Below are 15,139 nucleotides of genomic sequence, written 5' to 3' on the forward strand. Positions count from 1 at the left end.
GGTTTTGTTACTGTTGTCTTTAAATTATATGCCATCTCTTCTGCGCTTACTTTTTTTTTGGTTTTATCTTCATAATGTTCTTCCTTTGAAATTTTTAAAGAGCGAAATGCCTTATGAAAAGATTCAATGCACAGTGCGGAGTTCCGCATGGGTCGACTAGTCACATACATAATAAAATTTATTTGTTTTGCCCTCAGTATACTGCAGCTTGTTGGAGGATACCAAATATTGGAATAATATTAATTTGTATGCCTCATAGTCGTCTCTCCAGAAGTAAATATTTTAAAAACTTATATTAACAAAATGGTTTGTTATAATTATACTAAAAACTTTAAATAATAAAAAAAAATCTTTTTTTTAGATTTAATATGTTTTTAAATAACTTGCTGTGTTTTATTGAATATCTTTTTGAACATTCGATAGCTTAGACAGCAGCCAATTTCAATAAACTGTGGTGGTTTAAAAGGTGAATACCTAAGCCCCTGGTGTGTATAAACACTATATATTTTACAAAGGGTCAACTGCCCCATAACTGACAAGCCTGGAAGACACATATTTTGCCATAGTTACTAAAAAAAATTTTTTGTTGCTAATTTCTTCCTGTTATCAAAATTTTAAGGGTTACACAAAGTAAGGCTATTGTATGACTTTGAAATAATATAAAAAAGTTAAATGAATAAACACTATAACAACTTGATCTCATTAAATATTTAAAAGCATTAAAAATCTTCAAAATGATGTTTTTATGATCAGCAATTATATTTAATACCCAGGAGAATTAACAGTAAAACATTTTACACAAATTTTTTAATTCTTCCCTTGTTTTACCACACTTTGAAATCAAGTTGTATTTCCACCATCATTTATATTTTGAAGATCTAATTTCATCGAAAGTCATTTCAAAAACAGATATATGAAAGTTGCAATTTTTAAATCGGTCCTAAGAAGATTTAACGTAACTAACACTTTTAACATTAAATTTGATTTCATTTTGTACTTCATCTAATTCCAAGACGTTTTCGTTTTGTGTTCTTTTCCTCATCGTTCTTTACACCAGTATTAGCATTAGCCGCTTTCCTTTTTTCCTGTTTACTGCCATGAACGCTCAAGTTTCTTTCCTGCTTACTTCCACGAACACTCAAGTTTCTTTCCTGCTTACTTCCACGAACACTCAAGTTTCTTTCCTGCTTACTTCCATGAACACTCAAGTTCTTTTCCTGCTTACTTCCACGAATGCTCAAGTTTTTTCTTCTAGGTTCATCTTCTTGCTCTCCAGCGACTGATTCTTGATCTGTAGGATCATTCTTAGAAATTGAACCTTCCTCGCGATTATCTCGAGAAGGTAAGTTGTTATTGGGAACATCATCATCTGCTGTTGCATCTGCGGTAGAATCTGCTTCTTCATTTTCCTGCTGCTCGAGCAAGGAGCTGACAACTGTAGGATTAATGCGAAAATCACGCGCAGTGCTCAACTTCATGTGGTTTGTGAGATCTTTATTGCACTTTTTAGAAAGTAATATTAGATTTTTTTCATACGTCTCAATTGCAAATACTAATGCAGGCAACGTTTTGTTTTCCTGCATTGCTTTATTTGCTACCATGTGATTTTTAGACTTCTTTTTCTTACTACTTTCTTCCCCCCATACCATTTGAAGATATGTAATAAAACAATACACATAACTTGTAAGCTTGTGACCAGACAGTTTCACTAGTTTTTCAAAAGCAGGATGCAGTGAAACGTTTTTGTTCTTAGGAAACAACAAGTAATACCTCGTTAAGGATGTCAATAATCTATAAAACTTTGCAACAATCTTCAGTATGCTGTTTGCCAGGCTATCAGGAGGTATACTAGTCTGAACCAACTCGTGAAGGACAAGGATGACTCCAGAAAAACAAACACAAATTCCTTGTTCGGTTTTATGCTTGTCAAATGCTTTGCTTTTTAACATTTTCATAATTTCATCTGTCAGCTGGGAGTTTGCTTTCAAGAAATTTAACACCCATTCCGCGTCATCTAAAATCTGTTCCAACTGAGAGAGAAGACTGGGAATCATACCACAGGCAACCTCGCTTGTGATGATTTCATACTTGGGATTGCCGTTCACGCTCTCGTCCGGATCGGTGTTTCCCAACCTATAGTGTATATCAAAAGCAACTTCTTGAAGAAAAGCTAACAATTGTTCATCTTGATGAGCAAGTGTAAAACACAATGAAATAAAAGATTTTGATATAGAAGCATTTTGGAAAAATTGCTGTGCACATAATTGCTTCAACCACTTATATATATTATCTTTAAAATGTTCTGTGTGTGAAGCATGTAGTATTTTTATCACTGATAAAAGCGGCACACATTCCTTTAGATTACTGTCATCATCTGTATCACACAATAACTTCGTTATTGCTTCTTTGATGCAATTTAAGACGTTCTTCAAGGCTTCAGAAATGGAAAGACATTGCTCCCTATTTATCTCAATTATAAACTTATCCATATTTTTTGAATGATGTGAGCTGATGTAAGTGAATATATATACAAGGCTTTCAGCAAATTTTATCGATATTTTGTCCCAATTTAAAGATGAAAAATCTGAACTAATTCCTTCACTATAAGTATGAAGCAAAGTTTTGCCGATAGTTACAATATAGTTGAAAGAATTTTTCATGACCTGAGAAAATCCATCACTAGAACCCGATTCACTCAATTTTAAAAGCTTTTGATGACACATGTTAATGACGTACACAACAAATCCAGCATCATCTCGTAATATTTTGAGGCCAGTTTGGTGTTTCAATACTTCATCACAAAACAATGCATCCATTATCTTGGAAAGACATCTTATACTCCAAAAAGAGGAAGCCGACTGATTCTGATTTGCTTTTGGTTTGCTATTTTTGCTTTGCTTCTTCTTGGTGGTAGTTTCGAGTATCTCCTTGTGTCTATGATATAACTTTAACAGTTCCTCACAACCTCCAGAAGAGTATTCCTTATTTGACATCAACGAGCATTCTATTAATGCTTCATAAATGTTCAACAGCAAAGCAACTTTCAAATTGCCACTGTTTGAAGACTCATCATCATCTAAGTCGTCTTTACTGAATTGAAATCTACTGACATTAGCTTCAGCATACTTTTTCTTTAAATTTGAAAAGTATTCTTCTAATGATTTTTGAGCACTTTGAACATAATCATCTTCATCATCTGAACTGACAGAATTTCCTTCAGACAAAATGAGATGTATTGAAGTTATCAAATGTGCAAGAGGCTCTTTCACAATCAAACCACCTTTTGATTCTTCAAAACATGCATTTAAATCTAAAATCATTTCTGAAGATTCACTAGAATTGAAAAACTTCTCAAACTGTCCTAACAATAATTCTAGCACTATATCTTTGAAAGAAGCATTATGTAGAACAACATCGAACAACCCTTCATATAACAACTGTTTTATTTCAGATTGCTCCATTAGAGCTCGCGTTAATAAACCCATGATTTCTAAACACATGGTCCTTTGATTGATAGTACTTGATTTAACATAAACATCTGCTTTAACCTGAGAAATCAATGATGATGATGAAGCTTGGCTACTCATGGAGGTTTGGCTTTGACTCAAAGAGAACTTTCCAATAACATTCATCTTTTTCAGTAACGTTAAGAAGCCACAAAGTGCAACTTTTCTACAATCCAAATCCTTATGAAACAATGCCTTCCTTAACACTAGCATAAGAGTATCTTTTAAGGTAGAGCTAATTTTGAGCAAAGGTGCCAACGAATGTAGAATTTCAGAGGCATTTGAAGGAGGAAGTAGATGTATACTATCTAAAAGCTCAACCAGCTTTGGCAGAACGTCTAACAGAAACAATGGATCACTCTGAGCAATTTGTGATAAAATGTCAATGTAGTGCGAAACTGGCTTTTGAGAGTTTATTATGATCTTATTTAAAATTTGTTCAAAGATATCTTTTCGTACTATGCAATGGCTTTTAAAAGTGTCTCTTAAAATATGACTAGCCAAACTAAATGCTTCTTCACAAGACATTTTAACAGCGTTACCTGCAACTTGTCTTGGGCCGAAAGCTTCAGTAGCATAAAAACCAAATGAAACTAAACCTTGACAAATGTGGTCCCACCCAAAACGACTGCTGTTGATGGCTTCTTTAACAAGTTGTAAAATATCCGGGTTCAAAGAGATTAAATTTCTCAACCACACAGAATTCTTCTTTTTGTCTTTTATTAGAAAAGCTGTAAGCATAGATTTTTTCAGAGAGTCAAATACATCGTCTTTGCTGCAGTGGGCTTTTATTAAAGACAAAGAGGTTGAAAATACGAAAGGAGAAAAGACAACTTCGGGAATATACTGCATTTTTTTAACAAACTGCAAAAATTCTTTACCGACATTCTGATCTTGATAGACACTTGCTGACATCATAAAGATCACAGTACCTTCAGTCTGTCGATAAAGATCATGATTTTCACCACCAATGACGCTTTCACTATCTTCATTTTCGGATGCGGAATCTCTTATCTTGTTATCTTTCAAAATAAAGAAGGAAATTATTCCTTCTAATATCGGAGCACGTTGTCCTTTCCCGGATAGTAACAATAACTGATATACAAATGGAGGCAACTCCATAAGGTCAATATGTGGCAAAGCCTTCAACATACTCTCAGAAACAATGATCATTTCATCAGCAGTAATATCAATATCTTTCAACACAGATGCCAGCTGTACAATGCATGGAATGTTACTCCCTGAAAATAAGGATGATATGACATTCTTTTTCAATTCCGAGCCAGACATATCAGTGCCTTTGTATACACTACTGTCGCGATGTTGAAGACAGGAAAGAACTTTAGCAAAAATTTGAAGCCATTTAGCACCAAAACTATCGGATATTTTTGCATGCTCTACAAACATTTCGCTCAATTTCATCAGATGCGATGTTTGAAGCAAATCTACTTTATGTAGTAACAACGATACTATTTCGGAAGATAAATTTGCAGACAAATTTGGCATCTGCAACAGTGAGAGAGCGCATTTAAACGTTTCAAAACGACGTTTCTCACAGTCATCATTTTGAAGGGAGGAACCTTGAAAAATAGCTTTTAAATAATTTACGACATCTTTACTTCCACTTTTTGCCTTCTTCTGTATCAAAATTAAAAGTTCTTTGAATGGAACGGAATTCAGAACAAAATCTAAATCTGTTTCCTCCATCTCCTTCCAGAAAACGTGCAACAATTCCGTACTTATAGAAATTGTCTCAATATCTTTATGATGTAAAACGAACTTCTTAATTTTGTTCGTTTGTTTACTGTTAACATGAAAATCTTCTAATTTGTTTATACATGTTTATGACGTAACGAAATCTAGCGCCAAATTTGTTTTAGTTACGGGTGCAGTCGTGCAGAAGCAATTACATGTAAAAAAATCATGTTTCATACTCAGAGAATTTGTTCGAATAGAGTTACCGGTAACTAACCCAGGCACGTACTCACCTCTGACATCGGCAAATTAATCATTGACGTCATCAATTCCACCAGTCGGTTAACCGGTTACTCTATTCGAACATACCCATCACAGTTGACTTATGGTATTCGTCGTGCTGTTTGTTTTGTAATCATCTATGAGCTGCGACTTATACTTCAAGGAAGAAAAATAGTTAAAAAATGCTCGGTACGAAATACCTTCTTCTTGATTTTAATTTTGTGTTTTTGCTTGTATTGAAACGTGCTTAGTAATTTGTCACTTCTTAAATTCGCAAATGAGACTTATAAAAATCTTCATTTTGAATTTATTGAAAAATTCTCTTTTCCTAACTTTAACATTTAAATGGCACTGATATTTTCCCCAAAAGTTCTACATATAGAAAACGTTGCACTTTTTATGGTGTCTTTTTATTCTTTGACAAAAAAACACCTATTGATATTTGTTTAGAGACCTTTTAAAACAATTCAGTGGCAGATTCACAATATCATACAAATGTTTGGGGTCCCAATAACATAAATACAGGACAAGAATGCACGTTTAGTAAAATGTTTTACTTAGTTAAGTTCATCTGTTATCAGTAATTTTACTGTGCATTAATTTTTGGCACATCTACCCTCTTTGCAAAATAGCTCTTAGGAGAAAAATGGGAATGACAATAAATTTATATATATATATATAAATGCATTTTTTTTTCTTTTTCATAATTCTAATTTTGTCATTTCTTGTCATCCAGTGAAGTATGTGTGAGGTCTAGCTCCCTTGGGAAACTTAATGGTGTTCCCCACCCTCTGCACCTTTTCACAGAAATTTATTAAAACCAATAACATTAATAAGATAAATAAATACCTTTGTGCTGAATAGTAAAGTCAGACCAAACAACGTAAGTAGAAGCACAAATTTGTAAATTACAGCAGACACGTGTTTCGGCGTTACAGGGAACGCCTTTTTCAATGCAAAAATAATGAGCTTATGGATGAAAAGACATCCGACAAAAGCTTTTGTCGGATGTCTTTTCATCCATAAGCTCATTATTTTTGCATTGAAAAAGGCGTTCCCTGTAACGCCGAAACACGTGTCTGCTGTAATTTACAAATTTGTGCTTCTACTTACGTTGTTTGGTCTGACTTTACAATAACATTAATGTTCATTCTTGAACCAAAAACGGGATACATTTTTCAGATCTACTTGTGACAATGATTTTTTTTTTTTTTTCAAAAAAGCATTAATTTTGAATTTTTTGTATGAAATACAAGAAACACATGTTAAACAAACAGACGAAATTTGCGTGTATACTAAAAGCAAAGAAAAACTTTAAGCAAGCATGAAATAAAAATTTATATAAAAGTATAAGAATACTTAGCTCTATTCTGGGCCGGGACATAAGTACAGATAGAATGTGTCGAGCTTCTGGTTTGGGGGCTCATTTTCTAAATATTTAGGAGCACTATTGGATCAAAATATTAGCAATATTCACTCTGAAACTGAATGTGTGAGAGTTTCTCGCCCTTCACACTTTTTCCTAGCTTAAGAGTAGGAAATGTAGTAGTGCATGTTAAAAATGGCTTGGTTATAAGTTAACTTCTTAATGATGACATAACTTTTTAGCAGATGAACTCATAAATTTTTATGTGTTCTGAAAACTATACTGTCCACATTATCAAAAATGTTCGAAGAAGATGGTTTAATAGGAAGTGATTTTTCTCTCCTTGATAGATCTGGTTTATCAGTTTCCTAGTCATCAGCACTTTAAATCAGCATTTTTCTTCCTTGAAAAAATGTCATGATTGTATTTGTAAAAAAGTTAAATTTATTAAAATTGTTATTTTTCTATTATTTTTAGAACGAAGCTTACGCTTCGCTTTCCGAAGAAGCTACTGTACAAAGCTTGCGCAAAGAATTACAACTCATTATACAGTAGTTCCTAGAGAAACAGATCCAAGATGGCAGAGTGAGTATTAATTGCAGTAGTTATAATTTTATATTGGAAGCTTAAATGATGATTATTTGGTTATAGATTGATGGGATTGGACAATATGCTGTAATACAACAGAAAACCTTAGTAACTGGACACACTAAGAGAACATGAAATCTTGTTGAAATAAGCGGGAGTCAACTTTCCCTGGTTCAAAAATTTTAATTCTTAAAAAGCTCTTTTTGCCGTTTATTTACTTGTTCTTACCATTCAATTACTAAAAATCCATTGCATAATTTTTTTTAAAGGATGCATACCAAAATAAATAGTCTCTCTAAATATAACTAGTATACTACTAATGTAAATCTCATGAGAAATAATCTATAACATTTGAGTAGAGATGAGCTCCTTTTCAATCTAATCAATTAAAGCCCTGCTCATACGTGTTTGTAAAACATGTGTTGTGATGCCTTCTTTCTCTCCTTGACCCCTTGCATTGGAGGTTGGTGCACCAAAAAAGGAGGGGGGGGGGGTAGGCATGACCCATAAAGCTGCTTTTTTTTGTTTGTAAAATTGGACTATATTATTGGCATTTAATACTATTACTGTTTAAGTAACTGCTAAAAATATGGAATATGACATCACAAATTCGAATGAATGGTCACCATAAACTTTTCTCTTCCATTTTAAAGTGCCATTCTTGTGAAATAAAATGAAAAAAGTTCATTTGTTTGGAATTTTTAGTTTTTACTTTGGTGAAATAAATGAATCTACCATGTAAGAAATCCCTTTTCAATCGATTGTTTTTTTTTTTTACTTTAAAAACCGAGGGGGTAAGGCCCCTTTACTTTTGAAAGTGAGAGGCAGTTCCGACCTCCCCCTCCCAACGGTACGAGCCCCTTATGACTAATGGGTATATTTCTCCTCCAGCCACCTTTTATAGAGAATAGTTCAGCGAGAACTGATAGTGGAAGTTAACAAAGTGTTGTGACACTTGGCAATACCGTTGTTTGATTGGCAAGGTGATGGCGAAAATAGCACCAAACAGATAAGCGAATTGTTTGTGAGAAGAATTGTCAATCCCAGGGTTCAAAAATATCATGATATTTTCAAAAATATCATGATATTTTCAAAAATATCGAAAATATCATGATATTTTGATATATATCGGATATTTTGTTATATAGACGATATTTTCAATTAGCACAAACTAAAGTCTTCAAAATAGTAATTATGCATCCTCAGATCACTGTTCATTTTCTTATATCATAATTACAATATGTAGATTAAAAATTAAAGTTTCTTTCATTATTTATATCTAAATATTTCATTTTACATTTCTATCAATTTTAATGAGTTAATTTAGCATGAACTGTTCTACTCATGTTTTTTCTGTTAGCTACTTTTACAGTCATATGATTCAGAAATAAATAATATGCATTTTACTCTGTGAACAGTCATAAGACAGTATCTTTTTTTCTGAGCAATGTTTAAAACTTAATCACTTTCAATATGAATTAAAATACAAGTAAAAAAGGAATAATATCTTACTTTGTTATATTAATAATGTATTATACACCATAAAAATATAGTACATAACTTTTTGGTTATTTTTAATAATAAATAAACAATATTACTATGATTAATATACTTTTTATATTGAAAGTACCTAATTAAATTGCAGTTTAATGTAATCAAATTAAGTTATCATCACCATGGATGATGTGGTTAAAGGGCAATAACTTTGCAATATTATTTTCCCAAGCACTAAAGAATAATGAAGTATTTTTTAAAATGAATTTGTTACTAAATTATTATTAACTAGCCGCCTTCGGCGACCAGCTGGTTCGCCTTTTTACGCAATTCCCCTTTTGCGCCAGGATTGCTGCCTTCGGCGGCTGCTTGCACAATTAAGCGACAGTATTAATCAATGTTTTTCTCTATATATCAATATTATCATTCGCCTTTTTACGCCAATGTTGACTTTTTCGGCGGTTGCTTAAAAAAAATTGTCGATGGTATTAATCAATGTTTTTCTCTATATATCAATATTATCATTCGCCTTTTTACGCCAATGTTGACTTTTTCGGCGGTTGCTTAAAAAAAATTGTCGATGGTATTAATCAATCTTTTTCTCTATACATCAATATTATCATTCGCCTTTTTACGCCAAGGTTGCCGCCATCGGCGGCTGCTTAAATAAATTTTGTGTTGTATAAAGTATTTTCTAGATCAACCTCCTGTTATGTCTATTGGCATATTTTTAAGGGGGAGGGGAGGCACAAAGGGCATACTCTTCATGCAAATTTTGTCGGAAAATAACAAAAAGCATTTCCACTTTTATGTGAAAGCATTGTTTTTTCAAAGTCATGGTGTGTGTTTGTGTGTGGGTGGGATGAGGTGGGTGGGGGGGGGGATTGATCCCTCGTTGAAGTTCCTCTATTTCTTACTGTCCATCTACTGTATCCACCTCTATATTTGTCCACCTTTCGTTCTCTCTAAGTATCTATCTATAGGACCCATGCATATCTACCTCTGATAGTAATTAACAGTCCTTTCTATGTAAAAAAAAATATTTTTTGCCCACTTAATATCATCTCTCAATCTATCAAACATAACCACCAATCCCTTCAAAAACCATGCAAAAAACCGCGGGCTTTATTTATTTACTTAAAATTTAAGGGAGGAGGGGAGGCACAAAGGGCATACTCTTCATGCAAATTTTGTTGGAAAATAACAAAAAGCATTTCCACTTTTATGTGAAAGCATTGTTTTTTCAAAGTCATGGTGTGTGTTTGTGTGTGGGTGGGGGGCTATTGATCCCCCGTTGAAGTTCCTCTATTTCTTACTGTCCATCTACTGTATCCACCTCTATATTTGTCCACCTTTCGTTCTCTCTAACTATCTATCTATACGATCCATGCATATCTACCTCTCATAGTAATTAACAATCCTTTCCGAGTAAAAAAAAAAAAAAAAATTTTGCCCTCCTTATATCATCTCTCTATCTATCAAACATAACCACCAATCCCTACAAAAATCATGCAAAAATCGCGGACTTTATTTATTTACTTAAAATTACACGCCAAAGAAAGGCTCCATGTTCCCTGTGTGTAGTGTGCAAAAAGCAGCGTTTGCAAAAGATAAAAAAAAAATCACCGCTTTTATTGAATTAAACTGCGCAAAAATATTTGACCAAAAATAAATATACAAACAGTCCAGAAAAAAAAAAAAAAAAGTTGGAAAAATAAAGATATGAAATCTCGGAACGCTTAAAAAAAAAAAAAAAAAGTAAAGAGAAAGCAAACGATTTCAGTTAGGTCACGTGATGAGGAAGTGCGGAACTCAGCCGGCAATGCTTACAGGTTGCGTCGTGTTCTGCATTTAAAAAATTGTAAAAAAAACTTTTGCGTATTTTTAAAAACTTTTTTCTTCTGAAGGGGGTGGAATGTTTTTACTATTATCAACTAAAATTTTGTAATTGATTGCTCAATACTTTTTGCAGGATGGGTTTCGAAAAAAACTAAACCCAGAAAAAAATGCGAAATAAAGGTTTTTTCAAAAATTTATAAGAAATACAAAAATTGCTCTATCTTCAAAATTTTTTCATTCATCATATTTAAAATTAAATTTCCTACACTATAGTACAAAAAATATTTGTGTAGTGCGATTGGTTTGGGGTCTGTGAGGTAAAAAGTACTAAAAAGTGCAAAAAAATGCTCAAAACATTAAATAACTTTTTTCCTATTAAAAATATCAAAAATCGAAGCCCGAGGTGCACATCTTTAGCAAAAACTGCACCAGTATACCAAATTTCATCTTTCTAGGCCTTACAATTTTCCCGGGAAGCGCGCCACATACACACACACACATCTTATTTTATTATATGTATAGATTATTTGGTAACTAAATGGCTTAATTTTTTTTTTTTTTTTTAAAGGTTAATCACGTTTATGTGTTTTTTTACCCCTTTACTTTTCCAAAATTCCCATGAGCATCAATTGCATAATTCATCTATCAGTTTTCAAAATTATGAGTAATCAACTCTATAAAGTAAGAAAAACAACGTTAAAAAAAGCACAAATTTTGCCAGTTACAGCAGACACGTGTTTCGGCGTTACAGGGAATGCCTTTTTCAATGAAAAAAGTAATGAGCATATGGATGAAAAGACATCCAACAAACCCTTTTGTCAGATGTCTTTTCATCCATAAGCTCATTCCTTTTTGCATTGAAAAAGGCCCTGTAACGCCGAAACACGTGCCTACTGTAATTGGCAAATTTGTGCTTTTTTTTAACGTTGTTTTTCTTACTTTACTGTTCAGTACAAAGATATTTATTTATCTTAATCAACTCAATGTCTTTAAATTTTCTTTTTGCCTTACTAGTACATTTTGTGGTGTTTCTTGTTTAGTAATGTTCCTTTTTCTATGATTTCACTTGAAAGTTTTTATGAAGAATGATTTATTTTTCTTGCAGACGTTGCGATGGAGAGAGTTAGTGATGAAACTGATGTGGTTATAGTTGGTGGTGGTCCTGCTGGCATGTCAGCAGCTATTAAGTTAAAGCAATTAGCAACTGAGAGAAATAAGGATCTTCGTGTTTGTTTGGTTGAAAAAGCATCTGAAATCGGTTAGTATAGCAAATGATGAAGCTGGCAGATTTTGTTTTCATGACGTTTTTTTTTTTTAAATTTCTGTTTCAATTTTTGTACAGAGGGTTATTCAAAATAACTAGGAAAAGAAAATTGTATATAGTGACTTATAATGTTGGTCTCATATGAATGTGTTAAAACCTTTAATTTAGTTATATAACATCATCTACATGACTATTACTAATAATCAGGGTTGGCTTTCTGCTGGCAGAAACTAGTTTTTGCCGTGCCAGTGGAAGAAACTGGTTATAACCAGTAAAAACCGGCAGAAACTGGCAAAAACTTAAAAGTGTCTTTAAGATCTTTAACTTTACTTAACTTTTGAAGTAATTACTAAATGATATTCGTTTAGATAAACTGAGATATCAAACATCATTTCATCATTGTAAAAAATAAAATACTATGCTAGTGCCCTTGATTTAGTTCAAAAAGGAAACTTTTCAGTTGCAGAGGCTTGTAATAAAGGACAAAAATTAGATGGGTTCTTGGGAAAGAGGAGGGACATACAGAACTAAAAACAGGAAATTACTGATTGTAATTTGCTTGCTTTATATGCTTCATCTAAATTGCTTGTGATTAAAATTATCACATGCTTCAAGAAGAAAGTGTCAGAATTTTACTTGCCAATATTAACCTAGATTTTGTATGTACCTAATGTCACAGCTTTACAAAATAAATTGGCCCCATTTCTCCAAACTTATTTTTCCAATCAAATTTTTACCGTTTCCCAGTTACTAGATGGTGAACCAGTTTGAAAAAATATACAACAGATGAAAGTTTCACGAATATTGCTTGTTCTTTGATGCATTGCCTGCTAGCTCTTCTGTTGCAAGAATAGTCCTAAGTTCCTCATTTGTGCACATTAAATTGAGAAAACTGTTTGGATTTTCGAAACCACCTCTTCTAAGAGGCAACTGCAGGGTCCAAACAATGTAACATTTGTTGCAAAGTAACAATTGATTGTGCTTTAGTTAACAAATTAATTATTTTTCCCATGTATTTTCTACTGTGTGTCAATGATTAATTTTTTGTCATTTTGTGAGTTTTTGCCAGTTTCTGAAGTAATAATGAAAGTAAATCTATCATGAATAAGTCCTTCTTTTAAGGTTCAGTTCATGTCTCCAAATAAAGTTTTAATGCTTGAACTTGAATGTTACACTAGCTGCGTGCCCGACGTTACATCGGCTACCTAAAAATTGACAGAGATGTCCTGTTTGATGTTTATGTAGTACTCTGACATCAGTTTCTAATATGTTAAGGAAATAATAAATGTGCATAATGCAAGGTTTGCAAAACACCAGTAAAACATATTTTTGGCCAAAATCTTATTAGTTATGAGTATTTTCAATTAGCACAAAAGATGAAAATATGTGCATTGTCAGCTATAATCTGTGCTCATGTTAAACTGAATTACATCTGATAGACTCTATCTGAAATAATTATATACAATAACAATCAGATTTTTTACATAAAATGACACATATTGCTTGGTTGATTACGTGAAATTAAAGCATCAAGACTTAATAAACACCAATAAGCAATAATTTAATACCAAGTCATCAGATTCCAATTAAGCTTTAACTAAAATCATTAAAAGAACTTTTTTGTTCAACTCTATTTTATTTAAAGAAATCCGAACAATCTTAATACAACGTGTTCTTTTAACTATACAAGATGAATTTCAAAAGTAAAAACAGGAAGGAAAGATAAAGTTATTATAATTTGAAAACTCGCTCATGTGAAGGGGAAAAGTTCAACAAAATAAACATTATTAGTCGCAGATCCTAAATTTACCAAAGTATGAGGCTGGTAATTATTAACTTACACTTCAATAAATAAACGTAACTAAAGGAATACCTATCATATGCTGTAAAGAGTTAAGAACATTGACTGTAAAATGTAAAAAAAGGGATTACGATAAATAAAGGTTATGTACGAATAGAGCAACCTATTAACCCGGTTGGTTGTTTTGATATGTCAGTCCCACTGAAACAATTGTTAAAATGTTATTTATTAACACAAATGTAAAATGGCAACAGAAAGAAAAATCATTGCTTATAATAAAAGAGAAACAAAACTAATTTTTACAATAAATTTTTAAACAAAAAAATGCTTTAAGGAGTAGTTTTAGGATTTATGTATCAGAATAAAATGTAAATTAAAGCCAGGGTTCTTGCCCCGGGCAGCAACTTCAGGGGGTAGCAAATTCGAGTGGTGCTTCCAGGGGTGAACTGACTAACCGGCCCGCGGGAGAGTGTTCCCCAGAAGGTCAAGTATAATAATTTTTCAGAAACATTCCATAATGTTTAAGAGAAATCGACTTGGGAAAACAAAGTAATTTTATTAGGAAAAAATATAGAATGTTGAGGGAAAATTTCAATTCTTGAAAATGCAACGCTTCGGAAGCCCCCTTCCAATAGCCAAAACTATTCAAGAGCGTCTCAATTCTCATTTCCAAGGCTTCATTTTCGCAAAATTCCAGGGGACCTTGCCTTCTAACTACATTGAAAATTGTTTAAGACTGCTTTTTTAGGAAGTAAAATTATGAAAAACTGCCGAGTCCCATACATTATCAACTGAGGCCTACAGTCACATTTTTAATGCGTCAATTTCAAAAAAATTCCGAACAAGGCCCTCAAACCTTCTTTTTTTAAGACCATCCAATTTGTCAAAACTTGGATTTTTTAAAACGACAATTGTATGAAGCGCGTAGCATGCAGTCCCCTTAAAATAGAGGGAGCTGATGCTCCCGTGTAAAATCTGAAAATGAAAAAAACAACAATTCCAATAAATAAATAAAGGGGAGAGCTTTAAACCTCTCTTCCCAGTGTCACTAAATGTTGCTTAAAAACTTTTTCTTTTAGGACTTCTATTTCTATATGTTTTTTGGGGAGAGCCTCAGAGCACCTTCCCTAACATCATCAAAGTTTGTCTGTAACTGCATTTTGAGCTTCAATTTCGAAAAAATGGGTGAGGAATGATTGATTTCACTCTAGTTTTCAAAAGAAAAAATTGATTGAAAATAGCCCCTAAGTCACCTCCTTTCCCTAACGTCAATAAATATCGCCTATAATAGCATTTTTAAAACT

At 32.8% G+C, this 15,139-nt stretch overlaps 2 protein-coding genes across 2 annotated transcripts in view; one reads left to right on the top strand and one right to left on the bottom strand.

Moving 5' to 3' along the window:
- Positions 1-819: 819 nt before the first annotated feature.
- Positions 820-5,213, bottom strand: LOC129220660 (Fanconi anemia group I protein-like). The gene has a single exon (XM_054855088.1). It carries the CDS (start codon positions 5,211-5,213, stop codon positions 999-1,001), a length of 4,215 nt encoding a protein of 1,404 aa, XP_054711063.1. The 3' UTR covers positions 820-998.
- A 394-nt stretch (positions 5,214-5,607) lies between these two features.
- LOC129221573 (electron transfer flavoprotein-ubiquinone oxidoreductase, mitochondrial-like) overlaps positions 5,608-15,139 on the top strand; it is a 35,522-nt gene continuing 25,990 nt past the window's right edge. Inside the window, exons 1-3 of the mRNA XM_054856077.1 lie at positions 5,608-5,672; positions 7,327-7,434; positions 11,876-12,028. Of these exons, the coding sequence (XP_054712052.1) occupies positions 5,666-5,672; positions 7,327-7,434; positions 11,876-12,028 (268 nt within the window). The 5' untranslated portion in view covers positions 5,608-5,665. The remainder of the gene's footprint in view (positions 5,673-7,326; positions 7,435-11,875; positions 12,029-15,139) is intronic.

Source organism: Uloborus diversus, chromosome 4, assembly GCF_026930045.1.
Source record: "Uloborus diversus isolate 005 chromosome 4, Udiv.v.3.1, whole genome shotgun sequence".
Lineage (NCBI taxonomy): Eukaryota > Metazoa > Arthropoda > Arachnida > Araneae > Uloboridae > Uloborus > Uloborus diversus.